Genomic DNA, 21,040 nt, shown 5'->3' on the forward strand with positions numbered 1-21,040 from the left:
CTCACAGAGCTATTTGGGTGGTGGCTCATTCTCAGCACTGCAGTAACACCGACGTGGTGGTGGCGTGTTAGTGTGTGCTGCACTGGTCTGAGTGGATCAGACACAGCAGTGCTGCTGGAGTTTTTAAACCCTTTGTCCACTTACTGTCCACTTTATTAGACACTCATAGGATGTTGTTAGCTGGATATTTTTGGTTTGTGGACTATTCTCAGTCCAGCAGTGACACTGAGGTGTTTAAAAACTCCAGCAGCGCTGGTCTGTCTGATCCAGCGCAACACACACTACATAGTATATAAAATATATTGCTTTTTACTGATGGTTTTTGGCTTGGCAGAGTCCAGATTAAAACCCTATAGAGAATATTTGGTCTCACATTAAACACAAACTAGCTCAGCAACGTTTTTCAGCTGTTTGAAGCCGTCAATGCTGAGCGGAAAAATACTGACTGTAAATTTTCACCTAAAACTTCAACATTTCAAGAAATCAAAGGGAAAGTCTCTTCTATATTAACGTACTGCATCTATTTGTTTAATAATTTGTTACTAAGACCATTAAATACATAATGTTTTGCCTTTTTTTTTTTGCCCAGGAGTGTATCTCTCTTTCTCTCTTTCTCTCTCTCTCTCTCTCTCTCTCTCTCTCTCTATATATATATATATATATATATATACCCGCCACTGGCTGATGCTGGCCTCTAGACAATCAGGAGGCAAAGCCAAGAGGCTCATGGGAGGCAAGGGCCCTCCAGAAAAGGGACTTAAATGTTGTTTATGTTGTTGTTTGTCAGTTCAAAATATGTTGTATGCATGTGTTTGTCGTGTTGTTCTTTGTCAAGGCTTCACTCAGTGTGGGTCAGCGGTCACCATGAAGGTGAAGTGTATGGTTAGTGGAGACCCCACGAGTTCAGTGCTTTGTATGTTCCTTCCTGCTCTACTGTTTGATAGAGCACTCCTCAGGGTTAAATCAGGGTCTCCATTGAGTTTTACTCTATGCCAACACTATTATATATGTAAGCACACTCTCCAGCCACTTCATCACAATCCCCACTTTGATGGTGTACAGTTTGTGGTAATTATCCTCTTCATCTTCATCACTGTTCAGTTTCTGACCACAGAGCCACTCTTAGCTGGATATATTTGGGTGGCAGTCCACTCTCAGTCTAGCAGTGACCTAAATTTACTGAAAATAATAACAACATTTTGAAATAGGTTTAATAATCTTACAGGACTCTGGTGATAATGATGTCAGAATGAAAACTGTCTCTGTCCTGGCTCCGCCCCCTGCTGCCTCACCTTGTTATCAGTCCTCCTCTCCTAGGTGTTTCTCTCTTATGTAAGCAGCTTGTTTCTCTGCCTCCTTTGTCTTGTGTCTAGTTTCTCACGTTGTTTTTGCTGCCTCTCTGTTACCTACAGTGTTGGGGTAGTTACTCAAAAAAAGTAATCCATTACCAATTACTCATTACTTAACTAAATTGAAATAGGATTACTTTACTCATTACTTTCTGGAAAATGTAATCTCAAAGCTCATCACTTTACTTTCAAGTTCTAAAAGCCATACGCAATATACTGGAATCAAATCTACAGACATATCTGTAAAGTACAAAAATGATAGACAATAGTTCTTTCCATAGTTTATTTAGGAACACAATGTACCAGTAAAAGCTACACTAAACACGCATAAAGTGAATTTCACTATACTTGTTACTATTTTCTCTGAACAAGTCCATACATACATACTGTACATACAAGTCTATATGTACAGTATTTAAGCAATAGAAAAATATAGTCCAATAAAAGTTTCTTTAGTGGTCCAACAAAACAAAACCTATATTGCAAGCATGTGGACAGGCAAGTAAAAGAACTGAATTAAATAGCTTGCATGTTTTTCAGTCTGATATCGGTACACTTTTGCACATGACTGATGTCTTGTTCAGTATTTGTCTAAATCAGCAGTCGGCAACTCGCGGCTCTGGAGCCGTAGTAGTTCTTCTACTGCCCTGTTGCGGCTCCACAGCAGAATTCGATTTTTAGGTTAAAAAAATCCTCCTTTTCAGTAAAATAAAGCTCTGCTGATCATTCTAACACAGTTTTAACAGTAAATGGTCTTAAACGCTGTAGTCAAAGTAGCCTATAACTGCTAATTTACCCATTTCAACTCTGTTGGCGCTCAGACTGCTGCTCACACAGCAACACAGACAATAGTCTTGTCTAGCTAGTAGCTAACAAAAAGACAAAGAGAGAGATGTAAGATGAACATCAATAATTTGGAGACGAATGGACGTATTTGCATTTATAATCACTCCAGCTGGTTTCCTGATATGTTTTATCTGCAATGAGAAACTGTCAAACACTAAGATTTGGTAATGTTGGCAAATAAGAAGCCTCATAAAGTCAAACATTGAGAGACATATTATGAGACATTATTTCGCTTTTCCTGCAAGAGATGCGAGAAAAGCGGCAATAGGTGACCTAAAACTTAAAGCAGAGCAAAGTAAGTCTGCATTTTTGTTTATATTGTTATTTTTATCCTATATTTACAGCCAAGATGGTAAAATAGCAATAAACAGCTCGGGGAATGCTTCATATTTTGTGTATTAAAAATAATAATTTTATAGAAAAACGTAAGTAATGCAAGTAACAATTTTTATTAAGTTAGTAACCGTAATTTGATTACAAAATATTTAACTGTAATGCGTTACATTACTTAGTTACAGAAAAAAGTAATCATATTACTGTAATGCATTACTTTGTACCTCATTACCCCCAACACTGGTTACCTGTACCATGTTTAGCATGTACGCTGTCTGTCTATCTATCTATCTATCTATCTATCTATCTAGGTCCTCTACAGGATCTGCGGTAAAAGGCAGAGAACACTGACATCTTGTGGTCGTTTTGTCTAGTAAATCTGTTTGTACAGGAAAACAGCTGAACAGCTGAACAGCAGAGACAGCAGAGCAGCCCAAGATTTCCTCACTCAATATCCCTCACATGTGGGCCAGCAGTGCCCCCCACTTTCAGGACTGTTTAACTGCAACTGCTGCAAAACAATGCTGAGATTCAGAGTGTAGTGAAGATATACAGTTGTATGCAAAAGTTTGAACACCACTGTACAAATGACATTTTGTTGGTTTTGTCAATAACACATCCTTCGTAGAGAACTCACTTAAATATGGTATTCTGATTTTTCTCTGCTGATTTTAGTGCACTGTTTCTGTAAGACAATAAGACATAAAATATCACTTTTGTTAAAAAACAAAACATCTCTTTCGCACAGGTTTTTATGTTTTATTATTTGTCCCCCAAAATGCATTAAAATGTGCAGAAGTGTGTAGAGGATGTTCAAATTATTTTCACTTAGGAAACAAACTAATACATGGAATTTGACCAGAGGGTGCTCAAACTTCTGCCTATGACTGTACGAGTGCTTGTTGTAAGGTGTTTATTGTATGCATTTTATTATATTCATACAGTGTTGTGTAAAAGTATTTGCAGCATCCATCCAATATGCATGCACGATTGTAAAGGAGCAGCCAGGGTGGCCCTTCCCTGAAATCTGGCCACCCCAGATGCCACCCCAAAATTTCTGTCACATCAGGGGCTTCCACCTCACTGTGGGTGTCACGCCTTCCATAGCAGAGACTAACACTCCTCACTCCGTTCAGCACTCCAACTCCCAGAATCCTCTGGTAGGTCACATGAACACGAACTCTCAGTAATCCAGCTGTCCACATTCTTGCTCGCCTGATTATTGATTGTTGACACCTGTTGTATGGACTATATATGTCTGTTTGCATCGGCTGTTTCTTTGCAAAGTACCAGTTTCTGCATTACCGAGCCATTGTTTTTCATGTTTTCACTGTCTGGTTTGTGTTTCCGCTCGTTCTCTTGTTTATGACTTAAGCCTTATCACTCTGGACTCTGTTTGCTCTTTTGTGTATCGACCCTCACCTGCTCTGTACCTTGATTTTGGATTTACCCATATTAAACATCTTCTACTTTAGCCTGCTCTGCGAGCGTCTGGCTATTCCCAAGCCGTCACAGTGTTATGGGTGTTTGTGTCTTAAGAGAAATCAGTGATGGATGGAATAACTGTCCGAGCTCTTTCCAACCAACTCAACCCCCCCACTTGTGTTCTCCTAATCTGTATGAACAGCATTTTGGAAAACAGGAAATGCTTGTTGATTTTTCTTGTATTCTTGTGTTAATTGTATTTATTTGTCTGTATTTTGATGTTAATTCGTTTTTTGTACAAACAAAAACCACCTACTACCCAGAGAATTTTAATTGCAAATTCTCAGCTGCTGTTGTGTTTGCCGTATTGATGACTTGTCTAGAGCTGTACAGTCATCATTGCATTATACTATAATTACACTATAATTGTACTGTAATTAAACTGCATTATCTCTGCTATCATTGGAAACGTAAACTTTGGTTGTGAACAACAAAGCTTAGGAAGGAGTTATAATAGTTGAATGTGCTGTTCATCCTAAATACACACAAATATCTACATCAAAATAAATGTGACTTGAAATAAATTTTGTTTACATCTGTAGCATATTTCCGATGAATCTGTGAATAAAAACCCCTGTTTACTTTGAGGGTCTTAAGAGTGTGTAAACCCCTTAAATGGCAAGAGCCCACCAGCAGGCCCAAAGTTTTATCACACGTCTATAATTTAAAAATAGCTCAGTCAGTTTGCACTGAAGTTCCTGTAGTTACTGAATAATAAGGCTTAGTATGTCATAAGCCTAAGATTTTAAGGGGTTAAATAAACCCCCTTTGTGAATGCTATACTTTAGCCTGGTTCACTCTCACTGTCAGCTGTTTATCTGCTTCCAAATTCTGCTACATTACAGATACCAATGAAATAAAATAATATAGGAGTGAATTCTGTACAACCTACTAATCAAAAATGCTTCAAAAAAGTTCATTTTATGGTATAAAACCAAGGTGGATTTGATTGCTGAGAAAATTCACAATGATGTTGCTATGGGAACACAAGAAGATAACCAAAAGCATGTCCTACTGGATTTCGTTGAACTATTCAATATATCCAGGTTATATTTTACACTGCAGGTAGAGCTTCACTCTCCTTTACAAGACATGATTTGTTTCAAGACAGATTTCATTTGAATTATCAAATATTGCTTTAAATTTCAGCATCTTGACCACGTCAAACCTCACACACATTGAGCGCTCCATTCCCTGTTTTTGTGTTTGTCTCCTTTATAACTGATTATAATCTGTCCTTCAGCGTATTTGGTGAGTGTTCATGACCACATTGGTCAGTAAAATGGATCAGCATGTAGAATCGGAGCTACTGTGAGCTACTGTGCTTCCTATCACTATATAGACCAAATCAGAATGTTTGTAAACATGAACGTTGGCTGTACTTCCAGGTGGATAACTCATACAGTCAGTGGAAGAAGCAGCTGGTTTTAAGTAGCAGTAAATACATACAGAACAAACTGAACCCATATATAGCCAATTATGGTTATATATGATGCTAACATAACAGCTAGCATTACATTAGCATTATTACATTAGCATTGTAATAGCAGATAAAATAAAGTCTGCTTATAAAGTTACACTTTTTCCATTAAGCACTGATTTGAAAATGAAAGGCTGGTGCTCATGATTACACGGCACACAGTCCAGTTAATGGTGAAGTTATCTGAGTTGATATCAGTTTAAAACAGAATTTAACAGCACCAGAACAGCTTTATTAGCGCACAGGTTTATGAATATCAACAACGACCACATCAGGAGCATATAGTTTACCAGCATTTATTAACAAATATGTAGAGGTGCACACTAACTCAGAGATGTTTCATCAAAAGATCACTGAAAACGTTCTGTTTTTCACCAATGACTTGGTTAAATAACTCTTAAAAAAGTATCAGGATTGGTACAAAATCCTGTTGTAGCAATGCAGCACTACTAAGTTTTTTGTCGTGACATAAGGCCGAAGTGTTCTATTAAAGATGCTCCATGCTGCCTTTATTGTTGGATGCACTGCGATAGTTTTGAACCGCATTCAGAGCATAATTCACATCACTATGGAAGCACTTGTTATTGATTAGTTTCATCAGAGGAACAATAAAAAGCCACTGAGGTGATAAGTATATTCATGGTGAATTGAAATTAAAACGCAGCTATTTTTAAAAGAACATTTTCTTTTTCTGTCAATGTATCTGCTTCACTGTTGACTCTTCATTGGTGTAAGTGTAAGCATTAGAAGTCTCAGTTAATAAATAATTTTTCATCAAATTTAAATCACAATAGAATAATCCAGGGTGTTTCCTGCCTTTTGCCCAATGAGTGCTGACATAGGCTCCGGCCTCCCCCATGACCCAGGAGGATAAGCAGCTTAGATAATGTTTATGTAGGTGTGTGTGAAATAAACAGGAATGAAACTTCACGAGGGAGCCAGCAGGGGGCGCCACCCACCACATGTACTTAAAATGCCCCTAAACTATTTATGAAGTTCTTTAAATTTGGAACATTATTGGGAAGCAGTCACACACAGTCAAAGTACTCTGAAAGAACCAGTGATTTCTGGCACAGTATGACACACTGTTATCTAAAAGACATCAACCAAATTTAACCTTTGAGGTTACTGCTCTGCTGCTGCTCCTTTTCAGCGATGTTGATGTACTTTAGTCCATGTTATGTGTCAGAAACCACCTAATCAGGTCTGTTACAGATTACCACAATTACCACAGGGTCATATTTGAATTGAAAACATTTAAAACAAAAAAGAATGTACATGTGCAACTGCCTAAATAATATCCTTAAAAAGTCATATTTTATCTTATAGCCAGTTAAGATACAGTGAAATAAATGAATACATAAATAAATAATATGTATTGTCCTATTACAAACCATCCTGTATCATATCCTGTGTTCGTCTGAAGCCAAAACATTCAGCAGCGTCTGAAAATATAGAGATAAAAATGAGACATAGCACAGATTCTGTGACATAACAGGGCGGAAAACATCTCTCAGCAAATGAAGCTAGTGAGGATATGCCAGTATGACCTGGACAAGTAAGAAACAGCATGTGATCATGCTGGACCAAGCAGTTGGATTTTATTGGTCTCAGCAACACAGCCGAAGCTGGCCATGTTTAAAGGTGGACTATGAGTGTCATGTGAAACAGCTTTGACCTAATTTTTTTTTCTGAGCTGTGAATCTGTGGTGGAGTAGGCAGATATGGACTGCCTGGGCTTCTAACAAGCAGATGAACATAAACGTATATATGTATTATATTAGCTCACTTATTGTCAACAACAGAGGATTAATCCAAAAGAACATTAACATAAACAATTTAAAACTTCTGCTCTGTAGGTTTGGCCCAAATTACAGTATCAAACTGATGCTATTTTCCCACCTAACAGCAAATGAATCAACCAAGAGAAGTTTGGTGTTTGAATCTGCTTCTTTGGAAAACTATAAAAATGAAGCAAATTACAAACAAAATTGAGGACTCAAGTTCACTACTACCAGTACTACCATGACATATCATTTGCGATTACCAAAAAATTCTACAGATTTTTAAAAATAATTCCTGCATAATTGAGATGTAAACAGAGTGAGTCAGAGTGGTTTGGTGTGAAATGGTTGATTGTAGAGATTTCTTTACAGTAGTAAAGAGGGTCGCCATGGCTACAACACAAATATAGACAATTTATTAAATGTCCAAACCCACCAGTGAACCTACACAAGTTTTTATATGGAATGTCGATGATGGTAGAATAGTGAAGTAGTGTAAATAGCATCCCTTCACTGAATATGTTTGGTTTACTTCAGAAAATGATCAACCAACTTCTAAGACTGAACTTTGCCCCTGAAATATTCTATAAAAAAAACTAAAAGAGAGTTTTTATTCTTTTATCCTGACACTGAAATAACGTGTACTTACCGTCTGTTTTGACTGGATTTTAAATTAATGAAGGGGGTTCGCTGACTTTTGCACATTACTGCGTAAACAGACATACATACATATGGAACATATTTTTTCATTATATGCTTAAATATATAGAAACTGATTCCAAACAGGTAATGGAAACTTACACCCCAGCAATTATCATGGTGCCAACAGCATTACTTACTTTAAACCGTGTGGAATTGCTCAGTAATCTCTAATAGTGTTGTTTTCTAAAGTATGTTAGCATAGCTAAAAACAGTAGCAGCCATCTTGATGCCTGGATTTAGTCTACGTTTATGGACAGCAGTGTGTCATATTGTGTCAGAAACCACTTAGCTGACAGGTAATGAAAGCTTTTTTTATACAAGTAGACTCAGTTTATTCTCTTGAGGGGAAACAGATCTCACCTGTGACCGATAAAGTTCTCACATCCACACTGGTCAGCACTTACTAGAATAATTCCATCTGTTAAACCCCACAGTCTGACACAAACTTCACCCAAGCGGCCACACTTTCAGGAACTGTCCCATGATTCCATTTTCCACTTCGTCAGTTATGAGCCACATTTAGTGTTTCCAAATGAAACAAAAGGACTAATGTTTCACTTCCTTAAAAAGGTGGCTTCATTTCCTGTCACCTTATTAACTGCTGGCATATTTACAGTATCGTCTGATTTATAGAAGAATGAACTCAATTATATGGATAATTAAAGTAAGACCGAGTAACTAAGAGAAGGAAATAGTGAGTTAATGGCCTGGACCAAGCCGTTTGATTTTATTGGTCTCAGCAACACAGCCAAAGCTGGCCATGCTTAAAGGTGGACTATGAGTGTCATGTGAAACAGCTTTGACCTAATTTTTTTTTTCTGAGCTGTGAATCTGTGGTGGAGAAGTTTAGTATGCGTCATCACATATTTTGTACTTTAGTATGTACAAGTGTGATACATATGGGGCACGATATTAATACATACACATACAGTACTCAGCATTTTTTTTTTATTTCCATGCAAAAAAGCTATTAAGCACGTTATTTATTTTTAGTAGATTAGATATAAGATAAGCCGCATGCATAAAGAGTCTAAGGAAAATTAGTGAAAAAACAGGATGTGACCTGGAAGATCTGGTAGACACCAAAACTGCCCCCATCAGATAAACAGCACTTAAAGCTTTCATCTTTGAGAGAGAGGAGAAAATCAAGCTGCTTCAGATCTGAAAACATCCACAGGTGTTTCTGTCCATCCTTCCACTGTGAAAAGACAACTCAGCGCTGTGGGTCTGAAAGGATGTGTAGCTGCCAAGAAGCCTCACTGAGAAAAGGAGACAGACACATCAAACAAAGAAGCTGAACAATGGACTGACCACCCCAGAGTCCACACCTCAACATCACTGAATGTGTTTGGTTTACTTCAGAAAATGATCAACCAACTTCTAAGAATGAACTTTGCCCCTGAAATATTCTATGAAAAAAACTAAAAGAGAGTTTTTATTCTTTTATCCTGACACTGACATAATGTGTACTTAATGTCTGTTTTCACTGGATTTTAAATAAATGAAGGGGGTTCTCTGACTTTTGCACATTACTGCGTAAACAGACATACATACATATGGAACATTTTTTTTTTCATTATTTGCTTAAATATATAGAAAATGATTCCAAACAAGTTGGGACAGTATGTAAAATGCAAATAAAAACAGAAAGAAGTGATTATGAACTTCATTTTGGGAAACATTGGGACAGGAACAATAGACTAGGAGTGTTGTTAAATGTTCAGAAAACATTTTAAAAGAGGCGATGTAATAATGCTTGAGCAAAAAAGGAGCATCCAGGAAAAGCCAAGCACCAACATCTTCTTAAGTTTTTTCTTAAATCTGTTCACAAGATTCTGTTCTGAACGTCAGAATCTTTGTGAAAACAGCATAAGTGGGTTTTAAGAATAACATCCACAAATAACCACAAATAATTGGGAATAACATCCACAAATGCACAGGGGACGTCACATGTGAACAGCATCCACAAATGCTGCCAACCTCTCTAGACTCAAGCTCATCTGAAATGGACTGATGCTTAGTGGAAACAAGTCAAACTTTTAGATTGTTTAGTGAAATAATGGACATCCAAGAAAAGGTCCATCCAGACTGTTGCCAGTATAAAGTTGCAAATCCAGCATCTATCATGGTATGGGGGGTATTAGTGCTCATGACATGGGTAACATGCTGCCGTTTATTTCAAGTCAATGCTTATTTCAACACAACACCAAGAAACATTCTGCACATTACGTCAGCATGGCTGTGAAATCAGAGGAGAGTGTGGGTGCTAGACTGAGCTGTCTGACACCTATTTTTATGTGTGGTGCACTGTGACCTGCAAAACATGACAATGAAGGCCCTTTCAGTGGTGTAGCTAAAGACTTGTATAACCAAAGACTGGAAAAAGTCTAGTTTTGAAGCTGGATCAGTTTGTGTCCTCAGTGCCATGCCTCAACAATTATTAAGTGCTGTTTAAAGGAAGGGCGATGTAAGGCAGTCATAAACATGACATTATAACACTTATATGTAGTTATTATTCTAGTATAGAATATTTCCTTATTCTATATGCTTCACGATCAGACATACACATAATAATATTCTTTCTTTCCAAACACACTGAGTGTTGTCAGTTTTCCAATGACATTATAGTTTTACGTAGACATAACAAACACACACATACACCCACACACACACACACACATACACACACATACACGCACACACACACACGCACACACACACAGCTGCATGTGTTGCATATCCTGAGAGGAAGAAGCTACGTGAGGTGGAGAGGAGACGGCTGGTACTTATGCACTTACGCAGCAATAGCACAAGCAGAAACGAAAGCAGAATGAAGTGAACATCAGACGAGAATCAGTTTATGAGCAGAAGTTCGTGGATCAGCACTGACGAAGAAACCGGCTTTGGAATCTAAAATTTCAGAATCATCCTCTAAAGCTCCACAGATCTCCTCTTTGAGCAGAATGGCTGCGTCTGGTGTTCATCAACTCTTTCTCCTGTTTTTCCTTTTTTCTCTGTTTTCCATCTCTTCTCCAGCTGCAGAAGAGGACTGTACCACCAGGCCTCCCCGTAAGTGTCTTCATATCATCCTATTTTATCATTATCAGATGTATTTTATTGTACATGCATGTTCACTGAATAAAACAGTAGGCTGGATATTTTTGAATGGATGTTTCCGCATGAATAAAACGTTATATTAATACAATTACAAGCAACATTTTGAAGTACATTAAACACTGTTTATGTTATTTAAACATTACAATTCAGCAATTACTTGGTAACTACTATAAAACGAGACTCTCAAAAAAGTACTTTTCCATATATATCATATATAAATGTACTCAATCCATTAGGTTGAATGAGTAACTGGCTCTAAATGTAGGTATTATGATATAAACTGAGTCTGTTTTACAGTTTCTCATTAGGCTGAATGGGATTTTTACCAGTGTTCTGTAAAGAACACAAGGACATGTTTCTGTGATCTGCTGGTACAGACAGTAATGTGCTTTATCAGTTGCTTAATTGTGTGAGAAAGAATGCACATCCAGAGTGATGTGTGAAGACAGGCTGCGCTATATTATTGTGAGCTGGGGAAGGGATTAGGCTCAGTTGAGTGCTGAACTGGCTGTAATTCCCTGCTGCTAAGGAAACACGGATGAGCAGCAGGCGGCAAGAATGTGAGGCGTGTCTTTGGGGAAATTGGAAAAATGTGCGAGTGCAGCAGGGACTGTGCGTACACTGTGCAAATGACTGGGGGTCGGCCTGACCCTCTGGAATCTTATAGAAAATCAGATCTCAGTTTGAGGGACCTTACTTTGTTAGTACAATTCCAAACGTTAGTCAAGTAAAGCCAATTTGATTTGACATTACCAAATTTTATTTCCATACCGAATAAATCTGCACGTTAACAAAAAATCAGTAGGTTTACTGACATAGTCAGCTAAAACATAAGCACATGTATAAACACTATTGGGGTAGTTTCTCCAAAAAAATCAATGAAGGTTGCATTATTATTCATTTTTATTAGTCACTTAATCATTCAAAAAAGTGGTTGACTAGTCATCACTACTATATATTTTTGAGGGAGGGGAATTTTTTCCAATTTTCTCTCAAATATAGTCATACTGAGGGAGTTAGGACTCCCCAATTACACGATACCACCAGCACTAGGAATGCAAAGGCTAGCACAAGCTCCACTGAGTCCTGTGAAGTGCCACCACATCTTTTTTGAACTGCCAAGCAATGTCATTGGAGAACTGCCAGTTCTGTTACGTCAGCTAACAGATGCCTGCACTGGCTAGCATCGCACTAAGTGATGGAGGGAGAGGAAGGGCCATCCTACCCACCCAGGGAGAGGGAGGCCAGTTTTGCTCTCTTGGACTCCCAGCCATGGATGGCAGTAGCACCACCGGGGATCAAATTCCCTCCTGATGATAGGGCCAACGTGCAAACTCAAATCCATTACCATATGTTATAAAAAGTGTTCAGGATGTGTATGAAAAGCATTTTATTTATAGATTGCTAACAGCGAAGGCAGATGCTGTGGTTTGAGCTGTGAGATGTGACTGCAGAAGAGCTTCTGCTGTATTCTAGTGAGTTTCAGTCTCAGACACTCTGCTCACAGAAGTACATAGACTGCCTGATGTAAACCGCATGCTAAAATCACCAAAGCTCTCAGAATCTCGCCTCTCACTAAGAATTTAACCATGAATCTTAAGTTATTATTAATTTTTTTTTATTTTGCCTTTAAATACTATATTAATAAATATTGACTCTGGCTTTCTGCGCTTCCATGCACTGGTTTTATCAGTTTGATGGGACAAAAAATGATTGTTTATCAAGCTAAAAGCTAGTAACAATAAACTGTATCTCTACAGAGAAGCCTTTCAGAGTGAGATATAGTCGCAGAGAACACATTCCTCACTATCCTGTTTTAAAGGTTACTCCCAAATTTAGTTTGAAACATTAGGTAGCAAGTACATGAAATATCCTTGTGAATTTGCCCGTACTGGCAATTCAAGCTAAATGTTCTGCGATGTCAGTCTTTAGCCTTGTCCTGTAAGAGATGGCAGTTCTCTAAAGCGACCCGGTTTTTCACTAGAGCTACTTTTTTTGTTTGTTTTTAGAAGTAAAATCAGTTTCTGTTTTCTGCTTCTGCCAGTTCATTGCTTTTACCCACCGCTGTGTTTCAGGTGCTCTCCTCAACTAGTTTACTACTGCCCACAGTGCCTACTAGTGGATTTATGAGTCTAGTAGTCTATGTAACCCATATTACAAATGACTAATTACTTTGTTCAAACTGTAATGGGATATAAAGTAATGAAGTAGTCAAATATGTTTTCCAAGAAGTAATAAGTCAATGAAATCTCACTACTCATTACTTTACTTCTGAGTTATTTGAGTTAGTTATCTTTATTTATAAGACAAAGTAGTTAAATTAATGTAAAATAAAAATTACAGGGTATTTAGTATTGGCCAACTAATTTAAGGATCCAATATCATAAAATGGAAAATATTAATTATGTAATATTTATAAAAAAAAAATAACCATGAAACAAATCACTAAACAAAATAATAACCTGATATTGTTTTTATGTTCACAGGCCTCTTAATTAGGTCCACCACCTAGTTACAGACTGTAGTCCATCTGTTTCTCTGCAAACTTTGTTAGACCCCTTTTAGCCTGTTCTTCAATGGTCAGGACCCCCACAGGACCACCACAGAGCAGGTATTATTCGGGTGGTGGATCATTCTCAGCACTGCAGTCGCACTGACATCATACCAATAGGATAAAATGGGCGGGGCTTGCCGTTATTCCCTTAAATTCCCAGGCTTATTATATCCTAAGGTTTAATGTTCGGTGACTACATGAAAAAAAAATTCAGCTGAATAAAATTTAAGTTGTAGAAGTGAAGAATGGAAGCCTGGACTCGCCTGCAGAGGTGGTCCTGAAACTTTTGACAACCAGTTGATTTTGGGTGTTTTGCAAATTTTACATGGTGTACATATTGCTCCTAAAAACTGCACCGTATAGCAGGCTGTGTCTCATCTTCCATTCCATTTTTTTTGTGGTTGAACATTTCCTGGCTCTTTCATAACACTGTACACTTTATCTGGGGTTAAAATAAGTTGCAACATACGTATAAAGATTTGTGCAATCTTTGTGGGCCCCTGTGTCATGCGTGAAATGTAATTTTTGATGCACAAGCATTGCGTTTGTGTTATTGTGCTTGTGGGCTTATGTTTGTTGCAATAACTGCTTACAGATACAGATACTTAAAGATACAGAACTGACCACAAGAAAGTTGACCACAGTCAACACTCTTATAAAGTGGAGTAGTATAAGACATAGTTCATAAACAATGTCAATGAACGTTCCTATATGCTGGAATAGAAGATATTAGTCCACAAACTACCTCTATGAATGTTATTTTTTTATCAAAGCTGTGGACTTGAGTCACGAATTTGATGCCTTGAGCCTGGACAAAATTGAGGAAGACTTGCGACTCGACTTTGACACTGACTTGAGCCTCATACTTCAGAAGGACTTGAGAACCAAAGTGGAAGAAATATGGAGAGAGTCTGACTGCAGCTGCTTACTTTCTTGTTTCCTGCCGTAAATTTGATGTACAACAGCATCGTCAAATGTCTGTTACTGTGTTTACACTTGGCTTCTATTTCAAAAGACCAGAGAAGTGTTAGAGTTCAAGGTCACCTCCATAAGCTGGAAACAAGCAAAACATCAATAAGCCCTCACTCAGTGCTTAAACTCCAGGCTTTCTGGAGAAACTTACCAGGCAAACTGACCATTTTCTTTGGTCATTTTGGTTTCTGTTATCATCTTAATTCAATTCAAACTGTTTTTACTTTGCTGCATAAACAAACCTCAATAAACACTCCTATACACTAAAGTAGGAGATATTAGTCCAAAAACAACCTCAATAAACACTCTTTTGCACTAGAATAGGAGATATCAGTCCATAAACAATCTTAATAAATACTCCTTTGCACTAGAATGGGAGATATTAGTCCATAAATAATCTCAATTAACACTCCTACACACTAGAACAGGAGATATTAGTCCATTAAGAACCTCAATTAACACTCCTAATCACTAGAACAGGAGATATTAGTCCACGAAGAACCTTAATAAACACATTATACAGTAGAATAGGAGATATCAGTCTGTAAACAACCTAATTGAACACTCCTATGTGCTAAAATAAGAGATATTAGTCTGTAAATGACTTCTGTAAGCAGTATGATAGAAGTTATTACTCATTTAGTCAACTATTTAGTTGCTAATCACTCTTTTTTCATCTTTTCCTCAGGAGGGCGTTCCTTCGGGTTTATGCCTGGCTGTAACAAAACTTTGACCGAGAACCAGAAGAAGGTGCTCCAGTCTAAAACCACAGTTTTGCTAGTTCCTCTGCTCTACCTCCTAGCCTTCATTGTGGGCCTCCCTGCTAATCTCCTAGCCTTGTGGGTGCTGCTCTTTCGCACCAAGAAGTTTCCATCCACCATCCTCTTGGTCAACCTCACAAGCTGTGACCTGCTGCTTCTGCTGCTGCTTCCTTTCCGCATCGTCTACCACTTTCAGGTACAAGATACAAGAGCTTTATCAGACTTTCACTGAGGTCAAACGAAATATTTGTAGATTAGAGATTAGAGATACTGATAACATCATTCTATACATAGCTATGTGAGATAACTTGTTCAGTATACTGGTGCTCCTTCTGCATGCTGGAAAATGAGCGGTTGTCTATGTATGTAATATATATTCCCCCCAAAAAAGTCTTGCGGACATTTCATGTATACGTTTCTGTGTAAAAGTTTTATTTAATTGTTGTGAAAGTTACACGTTTCTATATAACCTAATATATTCTAAACTAGGATATCTATGTCATCTTTTCTTGAGTAAACTGACTTTGAATAATGAATGACGTTGGTTATTGAATTTTCCAGATGCACCAGAATACATTTCTAGTGAATTTTAGTTTATTCATGTTAAATACCAGATGCCTTATTGACCCTCGACATCTTACTCATACAAACTCATAAGGAACTACAGGTCATTATGTATTATGGACACACAGGGTATGACACTAAGATTGGTTATATTAATTTTCAAAAGAGAAAATGCATTATAGAGACACTCCAGCATGTTGTAAACATGCTTACTCACATCCTGTGGCGTGGATGCAGTAGTATGATGATGCCTGATTTGGAGACTATAAAAACCTACTAATGACCAATCTTGAAGTTAAAAGGCAATAAGCTAAAAGCTAAAGCTAGCAGGGTAGATACCTAGCTATTTTGACACCTTACCTCAATTTGGTTTAATCTCTCTGGATGAAAGGGTAAAAAACTCATCTCTGGCATTAATGATACGAAACTAGAATCACTGTTTTCTTTATGATTGATACGATATTGATATGATTTTGTTTTATGACTGAAGTAAGAGTTACACTAATGCTAGTTTGGTTGTATTTATTAGCTTGTATATCAGTGGCTAGGCCACACGCTTAAAAATGATAGTTCTTCAAGGGTTCTTTAGTAAGGAAAATGGTTCTGTGCAGAACCTTGAACACTCGAAGAACACTTTGCATGATTAAAGCGTTTTTTGCATTGTGATAGGTTCTTCAGATTGATGGAATATGTGCTATAGATGGTTATATATAGAACCTTTTTTGAAAATGGTTCTATAAAGCACCAAAAATCGTTCCTTTATTGTTAGGGTGTCAGGTTTGTAACAATATAAGAAACTTTTTGGTGCTATATAGAACCTTTTCAAAAAGGTCCTATATAGAACCATCTACACAACATTCTCCATCAATCTGAAGAACACTTTCATGATGCAAAGAACCCTTTAATCATGCAAAGGGTAATTTGAGTGTTCATGGTTATTTATAGAACTAAAAATCAGTGCAAGTCAACGGGGGACACCGTTGGAGTGGCTAGACTGCAGTCTGTCTAGGTCTTTAATAAGTATATTGGTGGTCCAAATGGAGAGGTCATTGGGTTTGAGAGATGCTTCTGTAAGTTGAAAGTCAGGCACATTTTAATATTGATGGTCTAGTTGGATAATACAACACATTTGATGCTGATGTTTTCTTTTGCATTGTCTACCTCTTCCAGGGAAACGACTGGCACTTCGGAGAGCCTTTTTGCCGCCTTGTGATCGCACTCTTCTATGGGAACATGTACGGCTCTGTCCTTTGCCTGACACTAATTGCAGTGGACCGCTATGTAGCCCTTGTGCACCCGTTCGGAGCTAAGACCCTCCGCAGCCAGAAAACGTCAGTGTACATGAGTTTGGCGGTCTGGGCCATGGTGTTGGTTGCAGCTGCACCTCTGCTAGCCTCACAGCAGTCTTATATGCTAAATAACCCATCTATCACAACCTGCCATGATGCACTGCCTAAAAGCGAACAGAAGAGCTACTTCCTGCCTTATTTTGCGACCCTCTTCTTCCTCTGCTTCCTGGTGCCACTGTTGGTAGTGCTGTTCTGCTATGGTGCTGTCCTGAGGACCCTGGTGGCTGCTGGTAGCCGTTACTCCCACGCCGTGAGAGTCACTATTCTAATTCTTGTGGTTTTCATGGGTTGCTTTTTGCCCAGTAATGTCCTTCTGTTGATGCACTACTCTGCATCCTACCTGCTGGAGGGCATGAGTGAGAAAGGTGATGCCCTCTACATGCCCTACATGATCAGCCTGGCTCTCAGCACCTTCAACAGCTGTCTCGACCCTTTCATTTTCTACTACGTGTCTGAGGATTTCAGGGAGAAGGCGCGAAAGGTGCTTTGCCTTGCTTCTGATTCTTATGAGTCCTCTTCCTCAGGGAACCAGGTATCCTACTCCTCAGGGACATCGAGGTCCAAGGTCACTCTGCTGTCCAATTCAAGCAGGACTACGGGAGTTTTAGACAGAGAGGTAGTAAGATCATAACCTGAGGACTAAAAATCCTACACAGTAGAATTACCAAGTAGAGGACTCAGAGAGACTCAGCAGAGGACCAACAACAAGCTCTGAAGGTTGAAGGCAGGATTTGAACCTAGGAGATCTAAAAGTACCAATAACTCATTATTTGACCCTTGACAATAATTAAGGTGTCAGCTAACTCCAAAGCCAAATGAACTAGCAACAGGTTACTGGACTTTTTGGAAACTTTGACCATCGGAAACAGGTACAGCTTGGGACATTGTCCAATACTAATTGCAGTTGATGGCTATATGGCATATCCATTTAGAGCTAACTTCGGGCTGCATGGTGGTGTTAGCCCAAGTTTTCCTGCTGAAGGGCTACAGTGATTAAGATCATGCTCTCTAAATGCTCTATATGATCAGCCTGACTATCAGCACCTTCAACAGCTACATCAACCCTTTCAGTGTCTGAGGACTTCACGGAGAAGGTGTAGGGTGCTGTCCAGTCACCTTGCTTTCCAAGTTAAACAGAACTATGGGAGTTTTAAGTTGTTTTTCCCCTGCACAACTACCAGAACTTTTGGCTTCAGAAAACGGGAACTGTGCTTTTTCTTTTGGCCATCAGGTCAGAACTGAAGGTTTCTGTTTTGTGGTTATCATGGTCAAAATAGTTAAAAACAGGACCTAATGGAGCTCAGTGGTGTTCTCATCTGCCCTCCGTGTTTTTAGCTGAAAGTATTAAGAATTTAGCAAATTATTTACCTTTCTAGGTGATGATCAAGTCACCAAACACTATTACATCCCCAATAAGATCATCTGAATGTAAACTGGAATGGCATGTTGAAATGACAATTGATACTTTTAGAATTTTAACTTTATAAAGATTTTGCTCAGTGTGCAGCTAACAGCTACATAACTAACTGACTAGCCAAATTCTTGATGCCTTTTACACAAATGAAAAATAAACTAGAACTAGAACATGTTTTTTTTTTATCCATTCTTGTGCTTAAATGTTTTGTGTCCCTTTAATGAATGAAGGCAGTAGCTCACCCCAAAGTATAATGGGTAGTCATTGACTTGAACACAGTTACATAACACTGACATAACCATGTAATAAACATGCCATAAGCATGTATAAAGATGCCATGAGTTGTTCAGAAACAATGTCATGAAAACTAGCAGTAATGGTAGAAAAATGTCATATGATAATTTTTGCTGTGTATAGCACAGTTAACCTTTGTGACATCAAAGATTATGTCATCTAGACATGAAAACTACTGGTAATGGTAACATGACACTGTTATGCAACCACTCATAACAACCAATGACATCCATCGTGACATGAATATGGCATGGTTGTGTCAGTGTTATGTAGCAGGTTTCAAGCAAAAATTTACTGCCTAATCAATGCAATGTGGTTATCACGCTTGTCAGTAGAAACATCTACGACTCTGATGCATTGCTCTCGTTCAGGTGTCTCCTCTTCAAAGAAGCAATGATTTTCAAGGAACACAAACAGGATATTCATAATTTGTTTTAGAACATGAAATTAGTGTATCAGAGTGTCTACATGTGTCGGAAAGTTAAATTTAATGCATTCTATGACAGTTTTAGGACAAATCATCTTTTTCGTATTCAAAAAAGCATTGCTGTTTAGGTATAAGGGTCAGTGCTAAATATTTTGTCCAGTGCAGAGGTCAGTTTTATTTAAGAACCATTAGTTTACATTTCCTTTAGCTCAGACAGCAACCAGCTACTGTAATAACCTGTCACAGCAAGTAAGTGTAGCAGGTCAGTCTAAAGGCAGTGTGAGGTTTAGTTTTATATCAGTAATGTGACTCTGATGAGCTAAAATGTCTTATTTTGGGAGAAAGGAAAAAGACAAGATTTTGGCAAAACGGTTGGTCACTTCTAGTCTTCATAACTTCAGAACGGTTTATGCTACAGACATGATCCACATATCAGGGCATTCAGCAGACCTGCCCCTAACTAGTTAGTGTGTATGCCTTTGAGCTGTGATGTCAGCATCAGTCAGTAATTTGGCTTGGAAAATCATCCAAAATCCTGATTCTACTGCTCTGCTTTTTGCCCTTCATATTCCAACAAAGAGTTAAAACAGCGACATGATTCACACATCAGATCACTCAACAGACTCTGCCATTGCCATCCAGAGTGATTTCATCCACCTGTGACCATCCATCAGCCAGCAATCCAGCTCCAAAATCACCCAAAACCCACTCGCTGCTGTTATGTTTCATCTCTGCTTTTAGTCTTCATATTAGAAGCAAAGGGTTAGAAATAGTGACATGATTCACACCTCAGAACACTTAGAGGAACCTGGCATCACTAGCCAGAGTGAGAGAAACCAGCTCTAACACCCCACAACCCAGACATACAGCTCACAACACAGCCATAACCACTGTAACACCTACTATTAGCTCTCTGCTATTTCACTCTCCTTCATTTGGCAACAAATGGGTTGAAAACAGCGACGCATATCACACATCACGTTGACCATCAGGACTTACCCTGTGTGTCCAGAGCAACTCTGTGGAGATTTTATCCATGATCCAGTCAGCAATCCAGTTCAGAAAACCACCGTTCAGATCCTGTGTTTACTTCCATTTAAAAGGCCATTTAAAAGCCCCAGAGCAACGTGTTCGGTATGAAAGTTTCCATCATGACTCAAACAGTCCTCAGACTGACTCAGACTCGGAGTTTAGAGCTGATAATCAGACATTTACAGCTAAATACGCGTAAAAACGACTTGTGTGCACGCTGCTGTACGGAGCTCCGGAGGGGACGGAGGTGAAAAAAAATATATATAATTCGAGCGAACGTTTTGTAGTTCGTACGCACGTTTTCTCTTATTCGTGGTCACGATTTCTTAAATCGTTCCCTCGTTTTCTTTTAATCGTGCGCACGTTTTCTTTACTTAGTGGGTTCATTTTTTTTATTCGTGATCACGATTTCCTAGTTCGTTTTCTCGTTTTCTCTTAACCGTGGTCATGTTTTATTTTTAACTGAACCCACGTTGTTTGTGTTTTGATAACAGCTCCCTGAGACCGTCTGACGGGTTTTGATTGACGAGATAATGGACAGAGGTGCTCATCAGGTCTGATTTTGATTTGGGGGGTT

General features: G+C 38.4%; 1 protein-coding gene across 1 annotated transcript; it reads left to right on the forward strand.

The window, feature by feature from the left end:
- Positions 1–10,717: 10,717 nt before the first annotated feature.
- Positions 10,718–17,965, forward strand: si:ch211-132p1.2 (proteinase-activated receptor 4). Its single transcript, XM_036567910.1, has 3 exons — positions 10,718–11,048; positions 15,311–15,579; positions 17,118–17,965. The coding sequence occupies exons 1-3, from the start codon at positions 10,943–10,945 to the stop codon at positions 17,925–17,927; spliced, it is 1,185 nt and encodes a 394-aa protein (XP_036423803.1). The 5' UTR covers positions 10,718–10,942; the 3' UTR covers positions 17,928–17,965.
- The last annotated feature ends 3,075 nt before the right edge of the window (positions 17,966–21,040 follow it).

This window comes from Colossoma macropomum, unplaced genomic scaffold (assembly GCF_904425465.1).
Source record: "Colossoma macropomum unplaced genomic scaffold, Colossoma_macropomum, whole genome shotgun sequence".
Classification (NCBI taxonomy): Eukaryota; Metazoa; Chordata; class Actinopteri; order Characiformes; family Serrasalmidae; genus Colossoma; species Colossoma macropomum.